The 24,260-nt window shown below is 37.7% G+C and overlaps 2 protein-coding genes across 11 annotated transcripts in view; one reads left to right on the forward strand and one right to left on the reverse strand.

The window, feature by feature from the left end:
* Positions 1–1,611: 1,611 nt before the first annotated feature.
* LOC120792802 (C-C motif chemokine 4 homolog) lies at positions 1,612–2,167 on the reverse strand. Its single transcript, XM_040132150.1, has 3 exons — positions 2,101–2,167; positions 1,886–2,012; positions 1,612–1,720 (listed from the first exon to the last, which is right to left on the reverse strand). The coding sequence occupies exons 1-3, from the start codon at positions 2,165–2,167 to the stop codon at positions 1,612–1,614; spliced, it is 303 nt and encodes a 100-aa protein (XP_039988084.1).
* Positions 2,168–4,213: 2,046 nt separating this feature from the next.
* Positions 4,214–24,260, forward strand: part of si:dkey-30c15.10 (uncharacterized protein LOC559353 homolog) — a 21,190-nt gene continuing 1,143 nt past the window's right edge. Inside the window, exons 1-25 of one of the 10 annotated variants that reach the window (XM_040133251.1) lie at positions 4,214–4,477; positions 5,206–5,379; positions 5,524–5,685; positions 6,196–6,288; positions 7,686–7,864; positions 8,230–8,322; positions 8,663–8,755; positions 10,762–10,846; positions 11,652–12,995; positions 13,567–13,901; positions 14,043–14,137; positions 14,657–14,786; positions 15,024–15,159; positions 15,507–15,683; positions 15,868–15,994; positions 16,318–16,366; positions 17,802–17,855; positions 17,945–17,977; positions 18,075–18,096; positions 18,358–18,467; positions 19,227–19,280; positions 21,567–21,653; positions 22,365–22,472; positions 22,563–22,711; positions 23,164–24,260. The exon at positions 23,164–24,260 is cut by the window's right edge and continues 1,143 nt beyond it. In XM_040133251.1, the coding sequence (XP_039989185.1) occupies positions 5,262–5,379; positions 5,524–5,685; positions 6,196–6,288; positions 7,686–7,864; positions 8,230–8,322; positions 8,663–8,755; positions 10,762–10,846; positions 11,652–12,995; positions 13,567–13,901; positions 14,043–14,137; positions 14,657–14,786; positions 15,024–15,159; positions 15,507–15,683; positions 15,868–15,994; positions 16,318–16,366; positions 17,802–17,855; positions 17,945–17,977; positions 18,075–18,096; positions 18,358–18,467; positions 19,227–19,280; positions 21,567–21,653; positions 22,365–22,472; positions 22,563–22,711; positions 23,164–23,329 (3,999 nt within the window). In that variant the 5' untranslated portion in view covers positions 4,214–4,477; positions 5,206–5,261 and the 3' untranslated portion in view covers positions 23,330–24,260. The other 9 variants (XM_040133258.1, XM_040133252.1, XM_040133253.1 and 6 more) reach the window with 9 other exon arrangements.

A 24,260-nucleotide genomic window follows, 5' to 3' on the forward strand; every position in this document is an offset into this window, starting at 1 on the left:
TGATTGTTTCAGAAGTACTGATTAAAATTAATTTATGTTGTGTATTTACAAATTTCCCTACAACCTATTGTATACATCACAAATTTGTCTTATGACACATACTCAAGATCAATGATAAATATTATATGGAATATCATATTCAAAAAGGCGTGCTGCAATGTACGCCTTTAAATATAATGTATATATATATAATGTTCCATTTCATTAACACTACTGCATTTGTAAGTCGTGAAACGACTTCACACATTTGTACCGTACAAGTAGAAAATATTTTTACAGACTGAAACCTCTACCTCAACAGCTTGTCCATTGTCTAGCGAAGCTCCACTCATCTCTCTTCCCACTATACTGTATAAAAAAGGGCTGGGAAACTGATATGTCATTTCTTTACATTTCTTTACAGGTGATTTAGAGCAAGACCACCTAACTTTTAAAAGAAAAAAAATAACACATTCTTTCACTTAAAATGAAAGCAAAATTCATAAGCAATAAAACGCACCACTGCTTATTTCAATATAACAAAGGATTTTACTGCTACAGCCATACTTGGTCTGGTATGACCAGTCATTGTGGCAAATGTTAGCTGATTTACGGTAAGTTTTGATAGATATTGATTTATATTACTGAGTCAGTTCTCTAACCTCATGACTCTTATTTAACTTTGCTATTGTTACACTACATTTTACCATTTAAAGTTATTCTGTAATTGCCACTTGTGACCACTAGTAGATAAGCTCACTTTAAAGGAATACTATGGAGAGTCAACATGTCTGCTCTTAGAGAGGGCTATGCTGACAAAAATTTGAAAGCAACAATATTTCTTCAATCTGATACTGTTTTTGTATATGACCACCAATGGCAGGTGTCATTTGACATGGTTATACAGTATATAACAGGAGCTAGCTCATCATTAGCCACTAACAGTTGCTGGTTTGCAGACATAATCTGAGACTGTTCTCTAAAGAAAGAATGCTGTTCAAAAATGACATTCAAATGCCTAAAATGTTTACATTTTTGCTGACAAGCGACCTCTTATGGTGGTGTGATAATTACTATCCTCCCTGAATGACAAAGGTAAAAGTAGTGTGACCTGATATGTACATCACCAAGAAAAGTCTTAGAGAGAGTTCTGGGCTGGATGAATTTGTGTACAAAGTGTAAGACCTGCAATTCATGTCCTGTCTGTAACCGGCTGTTAATGTTGGTTCCTTTTAACCGTAAAAGCAAATTTTCTTTAACAATAACATTTTTTGTTACCCAAACTAAACCGTACCTTAACCATGATTTCATGACTTTAAAACATTTACATGAGTCGTACACTCATTTGTGTGAAATTAATTCCCATGGTTATCCAGACTGTGCTGTAGCTATAGTCAGTCACTGACTAATCCATATGTGATCACTCGTAAAAGGCTGAAATTGGAAACCTGAGATACTGTACATGATCTAACCCTAGTCACTGTATACTGTACTCAGAAAACACACATAGCCACCAATATAGTCCATTATGCAAATAAGAAATTTATTAAAATACAAAAGATTTTGTATTCATACCTTTTAGCCTACAAAACCAGACATTAATTTAATAAAGTGTTACACAATAACACATCCTCAGAGCTGCTGACCACTGCCTTTAGTATCATTGAGCTTATTGTAGGCATCTAGAACCCAATGGAAAGTGTGACTGTAGCAGATCTGTCTCCCTCTAACAGTCTGGACTCTGCAAAACATACAGATGAAACAAATCAGTTCATCCACCTTTTTTTGTTCAGGTTTTAATTCTGTGGTCTTGTGATAAAACTTGCCTAAAGATCACAGGTTGTCCATTTTTTTTAACATCATTTCATTACCAAAAAAACAGTAAAAGAATGAATCAGAGACTTACATGAACGCCTGCTTCAGACAGGAGCTGTGGGTCTCGGTTATGCTTTTTACTAGCCTAAATGGTATACTGCGTGAATAAAAGTTGAAGCAGCAGTTTCCCGGTGCTGTGTTGAACTGCAATGCTTTAGCTGTTAGGGAGGTAAATGGATAAAGTCAATATAAACACGTCTCTGAGCAAACTCTGAAGATGATAAGGAACAAACAGAGATCACTCACGCATGGCATAGCAGCAGCAGAACACACTGAGCAGCAGGAGCCCAAGAGTGAAGCAAAGAGTCTTCATGATGCTGTCACTGAAAAGATGATGATGATGTTCTTTGTCTTTCTTCCTCTTTTCTATGATCGACTCTTAGCACGGCGTCTGATATAAATCCTGTCCATTGTGGAACTGAATTGTTTATGATATAAGCCTTTCCATCCAAAATTAACTCTACCTCAAAACATCAGGGCAGAACTCACACCTCTTCAGCTTTCCACTCCAAAAAAATACTAAAACGACTGCTGTTGTCTAGTAAGGGGAGGGAGGTTACAATAAGTAGACAGTCCACAGTTTAGTTGTAGAGCTTAAATCATCTCTTGTACCACAGACAATGGAAAAGTCTGTTCAACATTTATCTTTACGGCTTGGTTATCTTGAGCATTGAAGTTCAATTTACACTTTTAGGAGTTTTCAACAAAGTACAAAGGTTGCAGTATTTTAATGTTACACTCATAGATTAATAGATGTAATCAAATTAGCGCACAGCAAATCTAGGTGCCAGGTGTTTTGGGAAAAAAAGGATAGAAAATCTGCACAATATGCACAGAAAATGAGAGGAATATGGGGTAAATAGTGGTCCAGCAGTTTATTTTGCCCTGCCCCCTGTAGGAGGTTAAATCCAGCTGTGGTTCCACCAACAAAAGAAAGGTTAGTGGATTTTTAAATGCAACAAGTACTGCATTAAGATTTGTATAGTCCTGGAGGACTGGCCATACTGTGTACTTTATGTCTAGAGGGTTTATATACAGTATTTGTAAATATATTAATAGCACTATAATATATAATAGTGCCTGGCCAGGTGTTGATATTATTCCGTTTAAAGGGTTGATTCACCCAAACCAAAAGGTTTTGGTTGAATTTAATTTTTTCAATTTAAAAAGACAAAGTTTGGGGTTTCGTTAGTAGAAATGTCTTATAATAATAGTGGTTTCTGCTTCCACCAGGGTGAACTACGTATATGTACATCGCTAGTTTATCGTGAGTTCACTTCCCCCACTTATGGTAATCTGTGTTGTGCACACAGAGTAATGGAGATACCATGCCTTTCACAAGATCTTATCACAGCTGTTTCCACACGTGTAAACAAACCCAGGTCTAGCAATGCATCAGTGACCTATTTAGATCACTTGCAAGCATGTGATCGCAAACCCCATCAAATTCCCCGTGATCATCATTTAGAATTCATTTGCATAAGTCTGCCTGTGGAATGCAATGAGCTTTTTATATAGCATACTATATATAACTTCCCTTTCAAAGATACTGTACATTCAGGTCAAACAGATTTTAAATTCTACAGTATGACTTTAACCTATTTGACAAGATCAAATTTGTGTCTCACAAACCCAAACAGGTGGCAGTCAAAACGAAATAGTATGCTTAATAAGAAAAACAGTAAATTCGTTCAACCATAACTGAGCCAGGCCAATGTTTATCATATGTGGATAACCTATCAATTACACCTTTAGGATCTGGTTTCTAGTGGCCTTCAGTGTGCTTACGTATAGTACCAATAACAATATCCAGGGTGTTACACATGGACATACAGAAAAAAACAACAACAAAGCTGAACAAGGATAAATAAATATAATATAACTATTATGTACAAGCAAGGAGGTGGACAAATAGATACATGTACTGTATTTTAAAAAATTGATACTTAACCAAATCGTTACAGTCAATGCAGGCCTGTAATTCCAGCTTTGCCCTGTGGGTTCATGTCTTCACAGTCTTGACCCCAGGCTTTGCAAATGTTAGTTCTTACCTGTAAGTCGGGAGTGCAGTTATCAGAGTGCCTGAACTGCATTAGGAACAGAGCGAACAGAGTACATAGCACAAAAGGTGTATTAAACATACCATTGATGTGTTAAACAGACTTAAGTATTCATGAAACATCTTATTATTAGTTATTACCTAGGTTAAAATTATGTCTCACACACCAAAACAAAGACTTTTACAGTTTGGTCGAAGCTCTAAAACAATGCCAATGTGATACAGTAGTGGAATCTTGCTTTGCGTGTTTACTCGGTTTAATACGGTAAAACGGCCGCACTTCGAGATATTCAGCAGGTACCGACGTGGAAACAGTTTACAGGATTCTGCAGTCTGCTGAGCAAAACAGGCCTGCTGTATTTAGTCTGTTCCCAGATCAGCATTCTTGAGAGTATTTACGGGACTCCAGCTGTATGCTCCGCTAACGTCAGAAGACCCGCGGAAATTCAAAGTTAGAGGGGGAGGAGAGTGAAAGCATAAAACAACAAGAAGGTTGTTTCTTGTTTCCTGTCAGTTAGCGTTGACCTGTTTTAATACTGTAGTTTCATACAGACCTCTTTTCAGGTAGGACAACAAACGACCTCCTTAGCAATTGTCATTAGCTCTGCTAACTTTGTAACACATTTCCAGACAGTTTGTTTCTGCTAAAATTAGCTTGCCATTCTAAGCTAGGCTAACGTTTCGTTGCCCAACTTTGGATAAGTTAGCTTTAAATTAGCTGGCCAGAGTTAACTCAAAAGGTAGTGTTGCTAACATAAGCTATCTAATATAGCTCATTTAACTAGATGTCAAGTGGCAAGCGGTCAATGCTCGGAAGTAGAAGAGTAACCCAATTTAACTAACATGGGGTTTTTGGTGTGTTGGCAGCCTTAACAAATAACGGTATGTATTTAGCTGACTTGCTAGCGCAGTTAGCAATGAATGTGCGTTTCATTTTAAGATGACCTGAGCTGAAACTGAAACGCTGGGGCGTTGTCACGTTTCATTAAATTTGGGAAACTGCAGACACGTTTTAATCTAATATTTATTTCCTTTGTCTGTATAAAAGTGTTGTGAGAGCTAGCCTTACTAATTTTAACCGAATATTTTTTCATGGCAGAGTCTGAGATTTAACCGAGGCCTATATTAACTTGACCCATGATAATTACGTACATTACCTTTACTCTTAAGAAATCTCGTTTTTATCTAATTTTAACTCAAGGGACAATTTTACTAATCGTAAGCAGGTGTTTTGAAGACAAACTCCTTTAGAAACCTGACTCATGTTTGTACTGCTGCTGTTGTGCTTCTAGGTTTCTGACTAATAACAGTGACGGCTGACATCTTAAAAAAACATATCCAATCTGTAATGTCACTGTGGTTGCAGCTCAGTATGGAAGCTGGCGAGGAAAATAGTGGCAACGTCAAATTGAAGAGACAGAGAGGACCTCTGTCAGATTCTGGAGACAATGTCCCCTCACCATCAGGTTTGTTTGTGCCTGTATTAACAAGAAAGTCGAGTTTCACATCTTTTAGAAATACAGAAAGTCCACATTTTTAAAATAGTATTTGCAGTTATTTATATTCGTGCATTATGTTTTCTCTCATCTTTTTTCTGTCTTATGTCTCAGAGATGAATAATGGCCAGAAGCGGCGGCGCCTGGAGGCAGCTGGTCAGGAGAACTGTAGCCCGAAACCGTCCGATTGCCTAGCTGAACTAGGGACAAAGCCAGACACACCAATGGTTCCTTCAGTGCGGTCCCGAGTCCAGCAACTCACCCAGAGAAGAGAGGGTAATCCTACCTTTTTCTGTTGAAGCAGCCATTCCAATATTTTGTCCACCCAATTTTTTTTATCAGTGAAGTTGATTAAATATTAGAGAAACCTCTAGGTATAACACAATACAATTCAGCAGATTTGTACAAGGTACAACAAAAAACTTCATGAAGGTAGAATTTATTGCAGAGACTGTTGACTTAGAATGCACCAGTATTAGCTAGGTGGCGCCAATAAATGGGCAACCAAGCGTATATGTTCACATACACCAATCAGCAACAACATTGAAACCAGTTTTAATTGTGTGGCGGATGGGTGTATCTATATATACAGGAGTGTTATAGTTTAATTTGGCAGCGGTGGGGTGGGGTTTATGGTACTGCTCAAGTTGATGTTATGATAGCCAAGGTCAACACTCATATCTACGTGCAAGATATCAGCTTTTGTCAAGGAGTTGATTATTTGTGTCAAGCTAGATAAATGATATAGTTTTTAACAGCAAGTTTTTTTTTTTTTTTATTCTGGAGGAGCTCCACTGGCCCAGAGGTGCCTGTCAGATCCTGGGGCTGACAGCCCATCAGCCATCAACCATGACAAGGGCGTCAGAGAGCATCTCATCGGTAAGCATACGTGAACACACACATTCAAAAACCTCTGATAATAAACATCAGACTTGTCTCTGTTGAATGCATTGCTCCCTTTCTATTTCAAATTTTCAAAACAACTTGTATAGACATTGAATCTATAATAGATGGAAGTCAGTACAAGGCTGCGCAGTGTGAACATTTCGCTTGCAAATGCTACTACTTGAAGAGACCGCAGCCCCCCACTCCCAAACCAGAACCTCCTCCCACTAACGGTACTGGTAACTGCCCAGCAGAGAGGAGGACGACACAGGATGAATAACTAATAGGGACTTATTTCTTTGTTATTCATTCACTTCATTCATTTAAAGTTCACCCAGTGCTTAATGTGCGGAATGTTATTTACTTTATTTAAATTTTACATTTAATTCCAGGTTGATGTTATTGGGTTTATATAGTGACTTTGCTGTTGTAGATATTGCTGTTACTGCTCTAGAAATATTATTTTATCTTATTTTGAATATAAACAAATTCTAATTCTTTTCTTAATGTATTACTCTTTTTAAGAATAATAATTTAAAAAAAATACTTGAGTAATAAAAAAGTACCGGATAGATGAAGAGTATTAATAAGAGTAGTGGAAGTGATAAAGCCCTAACTTCACCCATCCCTAGTTCTGACACTCTTAATTAACTCTAGTTAATTCCTTGGTGTTCAGTTCAGGCATGTTAGTGGCCAGAAGGCCAAGCCTGAGGGATTGGACTTCAGCTCACAAAACATTTGCCACACCTAGCTACAGAGCCCTCAAATAAAAAAACAACAGACAAATAGTGCAAAAAGGCTAAAATATGGTTGATTAACATAAATATGGTTAACATGATTGTCATCTGAGTTCAGTTATATAAGTAGTTTTGCTGGCAAGGTATTAAGAGTTAGTTAGAAAAAGTGGTATAAGAAATGTGCAGTTGTGCAAAAAAAGAGTAGGAGAACCAGATTTTTAGAATGTTTCTTAAGGTTTACATGAATTTTTATAAAGATTTTTTTATTTTTTTATTCTAATAATTGTTAAGTTTATGTTTCCACAAGAGCCAAAGATGCTTCACAAATTAAAACTGATTTATAGAGAGGATCACTGTAACATTGGAGGAGACTGTGTAGAGGGTGCCCTATTTTGTTGCCCTGAACCATGGGTGACTGGCATAGTTTCCTGCAATGTCCTTTTAATGATACTTCAATTAAATGTTAAATTATATTTATTACCATCGAGAACAGTTTACCTAAACTGGGCTAGCTTTACTAACTTAAATCCACTTGAAGTTCACTATTCAGCTGTAAATGTAGGAAAATATGAATATCAGATTGAAATCTGGTATTGGCAGTTACTCAGTATTCAATACCTTTGGACTGCGGTCCACCCCCCCACCCACCCACAGGTGAGGGAGAATTTAATCAACGAATGGAGCGGTTTAAAGCGCCAGTCTTCCAGGCAGGCCCCACACCAAGCCCTACTACCCTCTACCCTCGCTCCCGCTCAAATTTTGTATCTGGCATTCATCAGAAACTCCAGGGCACTACAACACCCAGCTCCAAGCAGGCCTCCCTCATGCGCCAGGTTGGTTTAATGGCTTTATAACTGAAATCCCTCACTGGTATCTGGAATCACATTTATACACGTTTGTAGCTCCCAAGTACTCTTACTTGAATTAGTAAATTAACTCAAACATTGTGAAATAAATTATTTATACCCATAAATTATTTATAATATACCAATACTGCTCAATGGTGTTTGTAAATCTTTAGAAGTTAAAATATTTTTAAACTAATTCTACTAGCAGCTAAAGTGTCCTTTAATTCAATGAATTTAGGAATGAAGGAATTTTATATCTGTGAGGTTAATATTCATATAATGAAGTCACTTGATTGTAAAACTACCTAATGAGGTTATGTCTCACATCTGACAATGGTTTCCCGGTTCAGGAACGGGAGCACGAGTTGAGCCAGTTGCATCTCCAACCAATCAGTGAGAATGCCTGGCTAAAAAGGAGCAGCTCTGATCCCTCATTGGCTCAGGTGGGTTTGTGATTGTTGTATTTTGCCTGTCAAATATTTGAGTGTGTTTTAGTCACACTCGTCACTTTTGTCTTGACATACAGAATTATCAGATATATTGAAGTTAATGTGGTTAATTTCCTTGGCTCTTAAACCCTACATTCACCATGATAAACTCACAATTTTCTCACATTCCTTTTGTGTAAAATTGGATTAATTTAATTTAAGTATTAGATTACAATCAAGATGACTGATATATTTTAACTTGTTTTTGTGGATGTAATTTGTGTTTTTCTAATGTTTAGTAGCCTCTTTTCCAGTTTGTTTGAGATTTTTTCACACCTGCTTATGTAAACATTAGCAGGGAAGGACCCCTCCTGGCCCCTCATCTCAATCCTCCTGGGTCCCTAGATCTAGAAGGAGAGTTCACTGGCCTCCCATGCAGCCTGGGGATGTGAGTCAGTGATAAAGGGAAAAAATGAAGAAAAATAAAAACACTGTCTGGTCACTTTGTGCACATGGGCAAGAGTTTGAGCCAATACATTCGGTAATATTGACTTGGGCAATTTATGAAAATTAAATTGGACAGGGAAACTATCTCAATACTATTGAGGCACTGTTATAGTCAGAAATTCACCATTTATATGGCTCCAGTCTTCTGAGGAAAGAAGTTAACTCCTCAAACTTCCTTTCAGGAAGTGGGCTGTTCACTGAAGAAATAAAGGTTTATCTTCTCACTTGTCACGAACAGTAGTGAACACAAACTGTCTTATTTGGTGTTTGATATTGAGGTGATGGTGAAGTGATAAACTGCTCCACAAAGAAGAACATTGTTGGCTTATTGTTATACATTTTGTTTCACTTTTGTTGTCATTATCCTAACTATCCCTGTATTATCCCTGTAATGTACAGTATACAGTCCAGACCATAAGTACTTGGACAGTTACTCCTTTTTTGTTCTTCAGGCTCTATGCTTCAGCACATTCAATTTGAAATAAAATAATTGATACCATATTAAAGTGCCAAGTCTCAATTTTAATGTGGGGTAGGTTTTACATCAACATTGAAAGAATTGTGTGGGAAATATAGCCCTTTTTAAAACACAGTGCCCTATTTAGGGCTTCAAAAGTAATTAGACAGACAAACATGAAGTCAAACAAAATCATCATATTTAATATTTTGCGGGAAATCCGTTGCAGTCAGTGACTGCCTGAAGTCTTTGACCCACAGACATCAGCAGAAACTTTTTTAATCTTCCCTGGTGACGCTCTCCCAGAGCTTCACTGCAGACACTGTTATTTTTCCATGTTGTGGGGTCTCTCTAGCTTTAGTCTGATCTTCACCAAGTGGAATGCTGCTCAGTCGGACTGAGATCAGGTGATTGACTCGGTCAGTCGAGGACATTCCACCTCCTCACTCAGAAAAGCTCTTTGTTTTTTCTATAGCTGATGTTCAGGATCGTTGTTCTGCTGAATGATGAAATGTCATCCAATGTGTTTTTGATGCATTTGACTGAATCTGAGTACAGAATGCTCCGGTATACCTCTGCATTCAACCTTTTGCTTCTGTCAGCAGTGAAAACATCAATTAATGCCAATGTGTCACGTCAGTTGGTTACCATACATGCCCAAGACATAACAAAACCAACATCATGTTTGAAACATGAGGTGATATTTTTGGGTCATCAGCTGCTCCTTACATCCCAAAGAGCATTCTTGATTTCCTGTGCAGTAATAAAGGGTTTTTTTTTCTTTGCCATGCATTTTCTACTTATCCACCAGACTTGTGCTCCTCAGTCTGCAAGGTCTTGTTCCATTTTCTAGTTTTCGTTTATACACCTGTTTTTGTTTTGTTTTGTTTGTTGTTGTTTGTTTTGTGTGGGTTTTTTTTGTTTGTTTGTTTTTTTATGTACCCAAATGTTTTTTCCAAACCACCTTCCTTTGATATCTCTCTGATAATTGTTTGCAGTTTTTGAGCCTCATTGTTATCTTCTTTACTTGCATGGTTACCTCTTTCATCCTCATATTTCATATTGACAGACAACTTCACCTCAATCTAAATGGCAACTCTGTCAATTCTGAGCCTCATGTACATGAACTAATGTTAAAACAACTCACAGCTGTCCAATTACTTTTGAACCTTTGCCATTTGGGCACTGTTTTTAAAGGGCTATATCTTCCACACAATTCTTCCTATATTGATATAAATCTACTCAATTGAAAGCTGAGATTTGGCACTTTAATGTAGTATCCATTGTAGTTTATTAGCTTTTGTGCTTTTAGTTACCTTTAATAGCATTTTGGCACTGCGTTTTGAAGATGCCCTTCACATGAAATCACAATCACAGCTGTTTGTTTATATGTTTGCTATTTTATTTGCAATAATCTACATGAAACAGAACTGGTCTCTGCATCCCTACCTCTTATTCTTAAATCCTGGTGCTGATACTGTTTCTTCCAGGTTGATGGTGATGCTGAGATGAAAGATGCCAGCTTCACAGAAGCTCCTACATCAGGTGCAAAGAAGCCACCTATAAATACAACAGGTAAGACTTTTGGCGCCTGGTTTTCCCCTGTAGAGGATTCAACTTGAAATGTATATATTTTCTTTCCCTAGAACGGACTTAATCTGGGTAAAGTATGATTGCGTTAGATGTAAGGATGTCCTGAAACATACATAGGCTATGTACACAGTTAAACCCGATCCAGAGATCTATTTCTAACCTGTGATGAACCAATCCAATACACTGGCTCTTTATCAGCAATAATACTGACAAAATTAAACTGACCAGTTGTTATCCAGGTGCTATTGAGCCACATTAAATACAGTTTTTTAGTCCCTACATTTGCTGTAGCACAATTTTATAAACCCTCTAGAACAATATGATTAAAATTTGAACAGAATAAATACATTTTGGTGTGTGGATGTCAAATAAAGAAGTGATGTTTTGTTACAATCTAATGTTACTTTGCACATAGAGTAATGATCCCAATGAGTTACACACAGTGAGGTTTACGGACTTTCATTTTAAAAAGAAAAAAGCACTGGTTTCAGATCAATTGTCAGCCAATACCTTAAGTTTAGGTACCAGAATCAATATCTGGACAAAACAAAAGTACAAAAAAATTGGGTATACATTTCTCAAATTCTGCCAGTCCTTGCAATTGCTATGACGCCAGATCTGTTTCTTTTAAGTTGTGTTATTGTGTTTTCCCATTGCAATCAATATCTTACTCTACAGATTTTAAATAGCTTTTGGCTTGATATTAATACTTAGTATCTGTTCTAAAGTATATTATGTATGGTGCTTAGGCACCTAGTGTTAAGATGTGAGAATAATCTTTCAACAGGTGGAAGGGCACCTTGTGACTCTGAAGCTCCAACAGCATCTGTAGAGCATGAAACCTCTAGTGAAGGGCAGCTGCGAATGGAAGGGAAGGAGCAAAATACTCATCAGGGTGAAGAACTCATGAAGGACAAACACCGCAGGGCTTCAGCTGGAAATGAAGAAGAGCAGCTAGGGTCCCAGGAACCAGAGACCCAGACTTTATTGAAGCTGTCTTTTAGCGAGGATCAGAGTTTCTCCAAAACATCTTACGGTGAGGATCAGAATGTGTCAGATGATGAACAGAGACTGCTAGAATCAATTCATCCAGATGAGTCAAATGAAAAGGAAACGAGTGAGGTTTCCAAAGTAACTGAACAGAACGGGTTAGAGATGTTTTCATTTGAAGAAGATGAAAAGATTGATGAATCTTCATACGGTGAAGAGGAGATTGAGCCTTCAACAGATGAGGAGTTATGGTTGTGGAGAAATCCTCAAGACAATGTGTGCAAAGAGGAAGAGTCTATCAAAGCTGAAGAACAGGAGGAAGATGTGTGTGCTAAAGAGGATCAAGGGGAGTTGGATTCATCCAAAGTGGAAAAAGAGAAAGGTGGCAGTGTTGCAGATCATAGTGATCCCTTTGACATCCAGGATAGTGAATGTTATTTGGGTAATGTCCCTGCTGAGATTGCTGATTCCTCTGAATTGCAGGAAGATGAGAAACCTAGACCAGAAGAGGACTCTGTGAAAGACTTGTGTACTTTAAACAGAGACCAAGTCAATTTAGAGTCCTATGCAGAAAGTAATGAGGGAGCAGCTAGAGAAGATACTGATATTTTTACAATAAGACAAGACCAGAAAGACACAAAAGGATTTACTCATAAGAATGATATACGTCAAAAATTCCAGACAATCAATGTAAAAGAAGAAAAAATTTACCTAGAGTCAAACAGAACAGGCCCAAATAGCAGAGTGAAACGAATGGAAGCATCTCCTTTTGCAAATGTAGTTCAGGCTCTGAAAGAAACACAGACATATTATATAGAACTTCAAAGAAACACTGAAGATGTAGCAGAGCTGAAGGCAGAGCCTTCTGCTGAACCAGTAGACATTGCCACAAATGATCCAGCTCTGAGTTTGACAGAGGTCCAGGTGTCAGAATGCTTTTTGGAGACAGAGGAAAGGGATCAAGAAGCAAAAGATGAAAGACAGGGTGTTATAGATGGGCTGACAGAAGAAACTGACAAGGCAGAGGGAGCAGAGAACTTAAAGAGAGTCACTTTTATCCTGGAGCCTGAGCTAATCAATGACTCATTCCTGTCTGAGACCAGTACCTCTGTGGAGTCCAGGGCAGAGACAAGTATGTCAGGTGAGAACAGTAAGATTTATGTGTGAGCACCTGGGCTGCCTGAAGACACCTTAGAAGAGGTGGTGCACATTGGTGAAGTTGGTAGTAAGACAGTAATCCCTGACCATTGGTAAACTGCATACACTGGGTTTACATTACGAGCATCTTTTTTTTTTTTTTGAAAACAGGGTGACTAAAGACTTGAAAATGCTTCCCAAAGAAAACCGGTATTGTTCGAATGTTTATATGGCTCTTTCTGTTGTGTGTGTATATATACACATTAACAAAGACTTTACAAGTGTCTTTGCAAAACTACTATTTAAGACAATGTGTTAGGAAATAGACATCTAGATAGACATTATTAAGAGACCATTATGTCGTCTCAAGTACGCAGTAGATATTTCACTGGTGCACCTACAGGAATAAAGGTAACAGAACTTAGAGTTGAGACATGTAGGTGGCCATCTGTTGTGGGTTTTCTTTATTTTTAATTATTGCTTTTCTCGAAACTCAGGAGCCATCTGCCTATTGTAGAAATTATTTGCTTCTGAAAGTGATACACTGGTGCATTTTTTAATGTTTTTTTCCTTAGATGCTGAACTGAGCTCTCATGATGAGACCAACACCACTGAAATAATTGATCGGATGTTCGAGGAGGTGCTTGAATATGCTGGAAGGATAGAGGAAGACGGGGGAGATGATGAAGATGCTGAGGACCGTGATAGTGGTATTGGTGCTTGCTCTACAGACAAAGATAAAATGGACACAGAGTCAGAGAAGGAGAAAATTGAAGAAGAGGGTCAGGCCAGAGAAGAGTGTTGCGAAAGCAAGAAGCTTGAAAGCAATGGAGATGAGCTGCTGTCTTTCCCTCCTAGCGCCATCCTCTCTCCTCTCAGCAAGTCTGTAGAGGCTGTGGTCACCCCTCTGGTAAGACTAATTAATAACTTTGAAATGTCGATACAGGAGTTCCATTATGGAAGCTTTCTGGATTAAGTACCACTGTGAAAGTTAATAAATTCAGATGCTGGAAAAATATTTGTTTCCCAATGTTCCATATTCCACCAACAGCGGCTAGCAGCAAACCAGGAATCGAATCCTCCGTCTCTGCTTCTCACTCCAGAAGAGACCACCACCCCTCCTGTTGAATCTGCTCCTCTATACAGGTATCATTGAAATCATTGGCAGGGAAAGTATAAAGATAATGGAAAGAGGCTGTTTAAACGATGTGTAAAATAAGAATGCAAGCAAAACCAGTTATGAATATGTAAAGTAGACATTTTAGTTGTTGCATAACTGCCCCCATCTGGGATCCAACATTTGACCATACTTCTGGATGTCATAATAATTATATCTTAAATGTGTTTTGTGTCATCAAAGCCACATTCCACTTGTCTACACTCATGCATCTCTATAAACATATTACACTGTATCAAATTGTATATACACATTGTTTCTCAAACATTTTTTTAAAATATTCTTAAAAACCTGATTGGCATATAGTGTAGTTCTTAACTAGGGGATTGTAAACATTATGTCACTGAGTGTGCAAGTCAGCTCCAGCGCACAAGGCAACATGATCAGAGGCAGCTGTACTGTCGGTAATTATCCTCTATATGAGTATATATATTGTACTATAAAATGCTTATCTGTAATTTGATGTTGATTGGTTCTGTGATTGACAGTGTTGATGCCTACCGTACACAAAGGCAGAGTAAGCTGCCCACCATTCAGAGTGTCACTCCTGGGATACAGAGACGAGCTCAGCCAAAATCTCAACCTCAACATTCTGTCAACACCAAGGAGAAAATCACGGTGTGTAGCACAGTTTTTGCTTATTGGAGAAAGACCGTCTCACAGCAGATAAGTTAGTATTCAGAGTGAATTCTAATCATGTTGTTCCTACTGCAAAACACTAACTTTACTAATTCAGTTAATTGAAAATGTGAACTGTACTACAGTTGCTGAAACTGACTTCTCTTTGATTGAACAAAATTCTTGTACAAATTTTTCTTTACCCATAATGCTAGGTGGTGTTCTGTGTTTCTCCAGGCTCTTAATGAAGAAGCAGGGAAACTGCAGACTGTCATCAACCAGACCCTGCAGGCTCTGAGCTGCTGTACTGATGAAGAGCATGGACGAGGCTCACAGGAGGAGGCTGAAGCCGAAAAACTACTGCTGGTCTCCTGTATGTAGACCATAGGACTTTTTGTTTAAATAGTCCCATCTTTGTGTACCATAGATAGGAAGCCATTTTCATATTACACCGTTCCTATAGAAAGTGTTGCCTCAATAGTAGTTGCATTCTTTTAATATTTGGTACATTGTACATTCAGTTGATAAAACAATATAAACGACAGTATTAATAACAAAAGACTTATATATACATTTATCTGTTTATTTAATGGTAATGATATCTACATTTCTTGTTCCAGAACCTTATTATGCTTCAAAAGGCAGTATTAAGAGTATTTTCCTTCATTTTTTTATTATCTTTCTCTTTCCTTATTCTTGTGATTTACATGTCTGTTTCAGGTGAGAAACGCTCTGCCTTGCTGGCAGAGGTAGCCAGACTGAGAGAGGAGAGGAACTCGGATACTGGAGAGGACAGGGAGTACGTTTCCCAGCAGCCCTGCAGAGGGACTGTCAGCGTCACAAACATCCAGCTGCCTCTCAAGGTTGAATTTGTCTGCTCCTCACACAGCCGGACAGGTAGCAAAGCAAGAAAACATCTATACTTTTTTGGATTTTTAATTGCCTCATTCAGTTATTTAACATTATTGATGCTTTTGTATGACTTCAATAAAAACCTTCAGTTTTAAAATTCAGGGCTCAATTAACACAAACATAGTGGTTGACATCCACTTTGAAAGGACTGTGTTTTATACCCGTTCAGGTCGGCCGAGTCACTACTTTTTCGTCCTGATCCGCTACGGGTCCTGCAACATCATCGCCACCCCACTGGCCACAGCTGCTGACGCTCAGAATGGAGACACAATCTCCTTCTCTACTTCTGTCACTCTGTAAGCTGCAATTTATCAGCTGCCTTGTGGTTATTTTATTTGATCGACATCACTGGACAAATAAGTTGGATTTCTCAATTTAAATGTGTATTTTTAAATAACTAATGAATGGTCACATCGAGACAACTTTGTTTAAATAAGGATACTCTCTGTGACACAAATCATATCTTTTCTCACAGATTTCATGTTGAGGTTCTAAAATAAGATTTTGCTCACTTGCCTTAGAATTTAAGGAGTCTTGTGACTGTATCAATATGATTGTTTCAATGGAAATCTGTAGTGTAGATTAAATCTTTGCTTGTTTTGTCTCCAAAATATTTCAGGAAGGATATTCGCTCATCCTTTGAGATTGATGTGGAAGTCTACAGTCTGGTGAGACAAAAAACATTGACATTTTGATTTGCAGTAGTTCTTTGTTTCATATTAATTGATATCAGAATTACAAAAAATAAATGATTAAATAAAATAATAAAATAAAATTAATGGAAGAGTTGAGTGGTTGGAGCTGCAGAATTCAATATTTTCCCTGTCATAGATGTACTTCTGTTATTAACATCCTGTATGTTCCTTAACACAGATACATGGAAGTATTTTGTGTAATTGACTGCATACTTATGTTATGGATAAAACATCAATTATAAATATCTCAGCTTTCTGAAATATCATGTTATTCTGAAAATCATGTTTATTCTAGCTATAACTAGTGATGTTATAGACAGAAGAGTATGGTGCGTGGCTAGCTAGGATGAGGTAGGTGAACGGGCTTGGTTGGTTTTTTCTGGTTGGCTAGTTTGCTGGACTGAGCAGTATGGTAGTTGGCTCAACAGATGGTTTGGTTTTTTGGGGGCTAAGGTGCTTTGCTGGTTGACTTAACATGCTATTGCCTGTTGCTTGGTGGGTTGAGTAGATGCTGCTGGTGATAGCAGCATGCTACTTAGTTTGACATATTGTCAGCTAGTGGTTATAAGTTAGCATCCTGTTAGCTGGAAATGTTGTAGACAAAAGCTAATATAACTTGCTACAGACTGCTGCGTTGGGACACTGGAACACACTGTTTAGCCTTTTCTGTGTCATGGGCCCAACTAAAATGAAACACCAGTGATTGAGAGGGGTGCCGAACCTGATGACCCTATAGACTTTCCTGCTCTCTCACATTCACACATAACTTCATATTGAAACCATGTTTTGTTTTTTTTTGTAAGACAGCTCGAGAGACATAAGTCATGAAAAGTATCTCATGCCAGTGGCTGTTTGACAGACTGACTTGGATATACAATGATGATGGTTGTACCACTGAGTGGGCTGTGGCATTCAGATGAAGTTGCCTCTCAAGCCAGTTGGGTCAGCCACTCTAATTTAGCCAAAGCAGATGGAATGAGGATAGGAATCAAGATATACCTTAAAAGGTGCACTAGGTCAAAGAATGTTGTGGTAAAGTTTCTGATATAACTAGTTACTATTTGTAAAACTATTGGAGCTTAATAAGCAGGGATGGCGGTTGGACTACTGTGCAGGCCATAGGATTAAGATCAAATTGCCTAATCAAGCCACTGGGGCAAGCTGATGTAAGTTGGCCTAAGCAGATACAAAGTAGATGTAATTAGTTTGATTGGTCGCCATCCAATGTAATGAGAGCTGCCCAGCATATCTGAGTTTTTACTTACAGGGCACTGGTAACTTTTTTACTCCATTTAACTGTTTTCAAAACTTTTTTTTTTTCCCAGTTGTAGAGAGTTGTTAAGTGCACAGCGCTATTAGATCAGTGTCATGTCTGGATTTTTAATGTGCGTTTTTTTGTGCCATCTAGTCCCACACTTCAGGTAGTAACTGCAGCATGGACAGGACAACCACCAAGTCACGGGTAAGTGGCTGACTTTCTCACAAATAATGAGCCAGGTGTGTATTTATTAATGACAGTCTAACTCATTTATGGTGTCTTTACATATTCAGGTCACACCAAGAAAGCTTCTGAACACAATAACAGTGAGTATACAGTCATTATTTCATGCCCAAATTTTGTTTTGTTTTTTAATACCTCACACAGAATTATTACCTAAACCTTTTCTTTTGTTTTGAACAGAAATCCAGTAACAGTCTGGCATGTAAGTTGAGTTTATTTTGCTCAATATTTGTTAGAATACAAGGAGGCTTAATTTTTCTAATGTTTCACTAAACTCAATTACTCTAGAATGGTAGCTAGTAAATGTTTAAATAAAAAAATTAATGTGTATTTGATGTGAAGGCATTAATTGTTTGTACCGAATAATTCTGGCAAAACACTGGCCATAATGGTCACACATACATTGCTGACTCTGAGCTTTTCATGTTTATTTGGCTTCATTCTGTGCTTCTTTGTTCTTCAGCTGCTGGTCCTACTGCTCTCAACACTCGTCGCTCCAGTAACTTTTGTCTTGTGGGTTCCCATAAGATCACCTTGGCCTCACTGGGACAGAGCAAGTTCCCTCTGGATAAGGTAATTATCTCTCTTCATATTGCTTGAAAGAGCTGCTCAGTTTTTTGGCATCCTCAAGAATTAGGGACTGTGTCCACAGGCAGCTTTTTTTTAGCATGGGACACCTAAGGACCTAATTTTCAGAGCCCTTCCTATTAAGCACTTATTGTTGCAAGGTTACAAAAACTGACTTGTTAGCTAACCTAAGCTGTAGCTAACTGATTAGAAATATGACTGTGACAAAAGACACTCGCCTGACATCCCGACAGACATGGCAACATCCCTCCACACTCTTGAGTTCAATGTTAGATCATAAATAACTGGGTTGTCAGTGACGGCTAGGATCTGTTTTTTCCTCCACCATTGTTGACAGTAGTGATATCATAGTAGTGAATTCAGTGATATAAAACAGACTCTATCCACATCAACTCAGATAGCCTTATCAGTTTGGCATGTAAAAAATATTTCCTGAATGCAGTTTGATGGATGTTTTTTGTAAGTACAGACATGTAAATGCTTTTGTGGAAATTAATTGATAACATTCAGAGGGGAAAGGCATGGCCCATGTAACACATCCGCTTCCACCAGGCTTTGCGCCTGTCTGTGCATTTTATTTTCGACCCCAACATCGACCAAACAGAAGCACAGTGCTACAGGCACCACTATATATCCCTTTGGCCCTTTTATTATTCTGTTAGAACTTACTGCACATGGGTGGGGCTCACTGGTGAAGTAACATGTCTGTCTCCCTCCCCTCTCTTTCTTGCTTCCTCCACTCAGATGAAACTTGAAGGCAAAATCAGGAGGCTCCTGGGAAATGAATTTCAGGAAAAGGTTTCACTCTTTTCTCAGCACTGTCACCCCTTCACCTCTCACATTTCCCTCTGCTCCTTTGCGAAAAACTAACCCCTGACTGAGTTCAGTCATACAAATAAACTTGTACTTCAGTCTAGATTGCATTTGTTTGTGGTGAATGAATTTCCTCTTTTGTAGAAGAGGTTGTAACATAGTTAAGTAATTAATGTTACACAACAGCGTCTGCACTGCAATGTGTTTCAAGGATAAAACATGAGATACTACTGTTTTGCTAAAAAGAACTTTTTTCAAAGAGCCTGTGGTGAGCCCTGGTAACCGGACGTCTACTGCATAAAAAAGCAGAATATCGAGTTTCACAAAAAGTTACGACTAGTTTTACAAATGATTACCACCGGTCTGAATGTGTTTAGAGGTCTGTATGGTCATACTGCAGCCTGGTGTAATTGTGAGGTGATTTAATGGCAGTGAACTGTTGTATGTGACAGCACTATGGTCTGGCAGCGGCTCTTCTCACAGGATGCAGATTTAATAGAGTACGTCAAGGCACCGAAAACCCTCTTTGACCCTTAAAGAAGAAAAAAAAAAATCTAAATCTTTAGCAAAAGCAGCGTCTCATGTTTTATCCCTTAAACACATTGCAGTGCAAATACTGTTGTGTAACATTAATTACTAAAGGATGTATGAGGTGAGATACATTGAAATTATTGATAAATTGTATTGCTTGGTCCAATACAATCAAATAAACAGTTTCACCAAATCAATGTTATAGTAACTACCCGATGGAAAATTACATATATAAAATTAAAATAAAGCTACATAAATTATTTTTTAAAAAAAACAAAACAACAATGATTCATACTAGGCTATTAATGTGGTTGACATTTATATAAACAGCTGGTTCTCAAGGTTCTTGAGAGTTTAGATTAAGCCTGACAGTTAAGAGTCACACATGCGCACACATGCAGGATACGCACACAGACGTACATGCACGCCTATGTGTTATGAGTCACACATGCGCATGCACGTGAGTCTGCATGGCTGAGTTGTACTAATCACACACAAATGCACATACACGTGTGGGACGTTTAGTAAATAATCCATTAAGCGTATGTACTTCTCCTCCGTGACCATTTTCACTGTCTAAATATACAGGAATTACCTGCCAAGCAGTATGCACTGTAGTGATACCTACTCAAAATGACACTTAGTATATCTAATAGAACCCGTTTATCATTCGTTCTTTTCATATTCAATTGAGAATCCCAAATTGGAAAATGACAAAATGATTTATTATTTCATTATTTATTTATGAATCCAACTAAAAAAAAAAAAAACTAATAACAGCTCGTTTTTCGTACTTTCAATTTTACGCTCAAGTCAAAAATAGAAAATAAAAAAAACGGACCACAGACTGAATTCAATCTTGATATTTAATCCGTCCGATTGACCAGGAAGCTATCGACTTCTTTGTGTGTTGCAATTGAAAAACTTGCAGCAAATATACTTGGGCAATGGCAGTGCCTGATTTAATGTAATGAATGAGCTTGAACATCAATATAAGTTGTTGTTTTCCAACATGTAATTTTAAAACTGTGACGTTAAAAGTCTTCACCTTGTGTTAACAGATAAACTTATACAAGAAACAATAAGTATAATGTTGCCATGGATACATGAAGTTTGACCAAAGTGGGTCGCAACATGTGTGCCATTTTAGGTATCCTTAGCCTACATTATGAAAAATTAAGTTCGCCGAATTATCTATTGATAGCTCATTTTTCGCTGTGTATCATTGGATGTACTGACAATTATCAATGAATTACCTTGATACTGAAGAAATCTTAAAAACCAGAGGATTCTCAGGCAAGCTCTGAAGCGTTCACACAAATCGGACAGATTAAATATCAAATATCAATAGCCAAGCCTTTTTTTTGTATTGGATTCATAGATGAATGAAGAATTTTTTGGGATTTTTTGTTTTGTTGTTTTTTTGTTTGTTTTTGTTTTTTGTCTGTTTTTGTTTTTGTTTTTGTTTTTGTTTTTTCGTTTTCCAATTTGGGATTCTCAGTTGAACATAAAAGAACAGATGATATATAGATTGAATGAGTATAACGGAAATTTCTTAAGTTATGACCACATCTGATCACTGTTTGACTAGAACAGTTGAATTTCAAGTAGCTTTTCGTTACAAACTAAATGAAGAGTATGTTGGAATGAAATTCTTCAAAGTATTGTTTTCTGTTTCTTGCTTCTGTATGTCTTCCAGTTTGACAGTGAGTGCCCTCCCTGTTCTTCCCTTGTCTTTAGGTGCCTTTTCTCTCCCCTCTAGAGGGCAACATCTACTTACAACTGGACAGCGAGAGTCACTCTAATGTGCAACACCAAGGCTTCCTGGTCAGTAATGTTTTTGTTTTTTTTTTACTCAACACTCTGGCAACTTCACAAACATGTCCATCCTAGCAAGCCATTTAGTGCTGTCCTGAATTAAAATGTTTAGATTTAGAGCAAATGGGATGAGATTTACAATAGAAGCTTGTGGAAATACTGTGTGTGTGTGTGTGTGTGTGTGTGTGTGTGTGTGTGTGTGTGTGTGTGTGTGTGTGTGTGTGTGTGTGTGTGTGTGTGTGTGTGTGTGTGTGTGTGTGTGTGTGTGTGTGTGTGTGTGTGTGTGTGTGTGTGTGTGTGTGTGTGTGTGTGTGTGTGTGTGTGTGTGTGTCTCTTATTTGGGCAGTTTATAGACAGTTTGTCTAACATTGGACTGATAAATATCTAAACTCCTTGAGATTAGTTTGTTACCATTACCAGCTTCATGCAAATCAACAGTTCTTGATCGTAAATCTGGCTTCATTGATTGGGCTCCAGTTTTACTATTTCCTGACTCCAACTAGCTTATGTTGATGTCATTAGCCGAGGGGTTCACATAGTGTTTCCATCCTACACTGTGAATGTTTGAAAGATGTATTCAATATGGACAAGAACAATATAATGATTTGTGTGTTATTAGTTTAAAATAGATTCTGCTTGTTCATATTGTAACTTAGATGAAGATCTGACCGTATTTTAATACAAATTTATTCTTGTCTCTTTTTGTGGTTCTGTTCCCAGACAATGTTTGAGTTGATCAGTGGGTATGGGGTGTGGCATCGCCGATATTTTGTGATGGAAGGATGCAGCATGAACTACTGGAACCACCCCAATGACAAAGAAACCAAGGTATGAATAGACCAACAGACACAAATGCAGCTAAGTCACGTTTTTATGCTTTCACCAGGTTTGATTCTGTATTCTGTTTTAACCTCTCAGGAAGCAGAGGGAAGCATCTTTCTGTCCAGCTCTCCCAGTCAGTGTGTCAGGCCTGTCAAGAGGGACTCATGTGCTCGACCTTTTACCTTTGAGCTGGTGAGCAACACCCCAAATCAGCAGCTGGACACCAGCCAGGAGGCCTTGGCAAAGTAAGTTTGAATAAAAATTCCCAACATGCTGAAAAATTAGATCTTTGGGAGTTTGGGAGCTTCAAAACAGATCGAAGGGACTTGTTTTTATGGTGTTCATGAATTGTAATCAACTTATTTTCAATGTGTGAATCCTAAAACCTTTGAAGCTGCACATTTTGTTATATAATAGTAATAATAATAGTAATAATAATAATATAATAATGTTCATTTATCATGAGAACCTGTTTAAATATATTGCCACTTTTGTTTATAGTAAGCATGAGGCATGTTGCTCCTCTGGCTGCACCCAACTAGTCATGTCACAGTGTTTTACTTTTGACAGTTAATGGGAAACAATTTATATTACATCAATAGTTGGGTTGTGGCTAGAAATTTATTTTGAAACAGGTCTAATTCTTGCAATGTTTCTCTGATCACAGTACAGAAACTAATTGTTCTTTCTCGTTCAGGTGTTGGTTTTCAGCTGACACCAAACAAGAGAGATTGGACTGGATGGAGAAACTCAACCAAGTTCTTTTGGACTTTCACACATGGAACCGAATGTCAGCAACCCAAACAGAAAGCAAGCAGTCAAACAAATCAAGCAATGGGAACTTGAGAGAGAGCATACTGTAACTACATCACTAAACCAACATAAGTACTCAGATGCAGTTTCTTATAGTTTTGGCTGTCTGGGATCCATGAAGGCATCCTTGGCTGGTAAATGAGCTGACATCAGGATTTAGATTCTTTATTTCAGAGCTGCAGGAGATGAGCTTCTTTATAGGCTCTGTTTCACTGTTAAAATGAAAAGCCAAATTATAAACATATAACCAGGCAAAATGTAATATATCTAATGTTGATTTATCCTTGGGATAATCTATCTATTTGAGTTTCTGTTTATTTCTTTTAATCTGAATCCAATCATTACTGTTGGTTTTCACTTTTATTTGCTAAGTTACAGTTGCCATTTGAATATTTTTAGTTTTTCTTTATCATGATTTTGAGGAAATTAGGTTTTATTTCGAGTTTTTTTTTCTATGGCAGTCAGCTGCTTTAGCCTTTGTTGGCAATGTTATTTGGTCACTTTCAGTAGCTAAGGTGAAACTTCTCTTGTAGCTTATACATTTTTGAAATAATTTACCCTATATATTTAGATCCATGTTGTATTTTTGTGTCATTTAAACTGGAAGGATAATGAAATTTATATAGATACACTAATGAATATTGAAAGAGAAGGAAATCTTTAACTCTACTAAACTGATCTAGGATGAGAATATATTTGAAATGGCAGGGAACACAACAAACTTTTAAAACACTAAAGTAATGCTAGTTAGTGTTGGAATGGGAGCTTCTCTTAGTCATTTAGACATACAGTATCTGCTTCTGTTTAGTGAAATAATAGGTTTTTGATCGGGGGCACAGTCAATCCATTCTAGGCAGAAGTTAATGCAGGTTGTTGTTCCACTGAACCAACAGATATTTGGCTGTTATTTCACCTGTCGCTATGTTCTTTTTTTTCTTTTCTTTTTTTTTACTAAAGAAATTTTACTTCCTCCTCGGTGCC

Source organism: Xiphias gladius, chromosome 8 (assembly GCF_016859285.1).
Source record: "Xiphias gladius isolate SHS-SW01 ecotype Sanya breed wild chromosome 8, ASM1685928v1, whole genome shotgun sequence".
Classification (NCBI taxonomy): Eukaryota; Metazoa; Chordata; class Actinopteri; order Istiophoriformes; family Xiphiidae; genus Xiphias; species Xiphias gladius.

Bases quoted from the DNA above. Each gene is read 5' to 3' on its own strand.
- LOC120792802 (XM_040132150.1), bottom strand. From the start codon at position 2,167: ATGAAGACTCTTTGCTTCACTCTTGGGCTCCTGCTGCTCAGTGTGTTC. The intron at 2,013-2,100 runs GTGAGTGATCTC...CCTCCCTAACAG, and splicing joins CTGCTGCTGCTATGCCATGC to CTAAAGCATTGCAGTTCAAC. The intron at 1,721-1,885 runs GTAAGTCTCTGA...TATGTTTTGCAG, and splicing joins TGTCTGAAGCAGGCGTTCAT to AGTCCAGACTGTTAGAGGGA.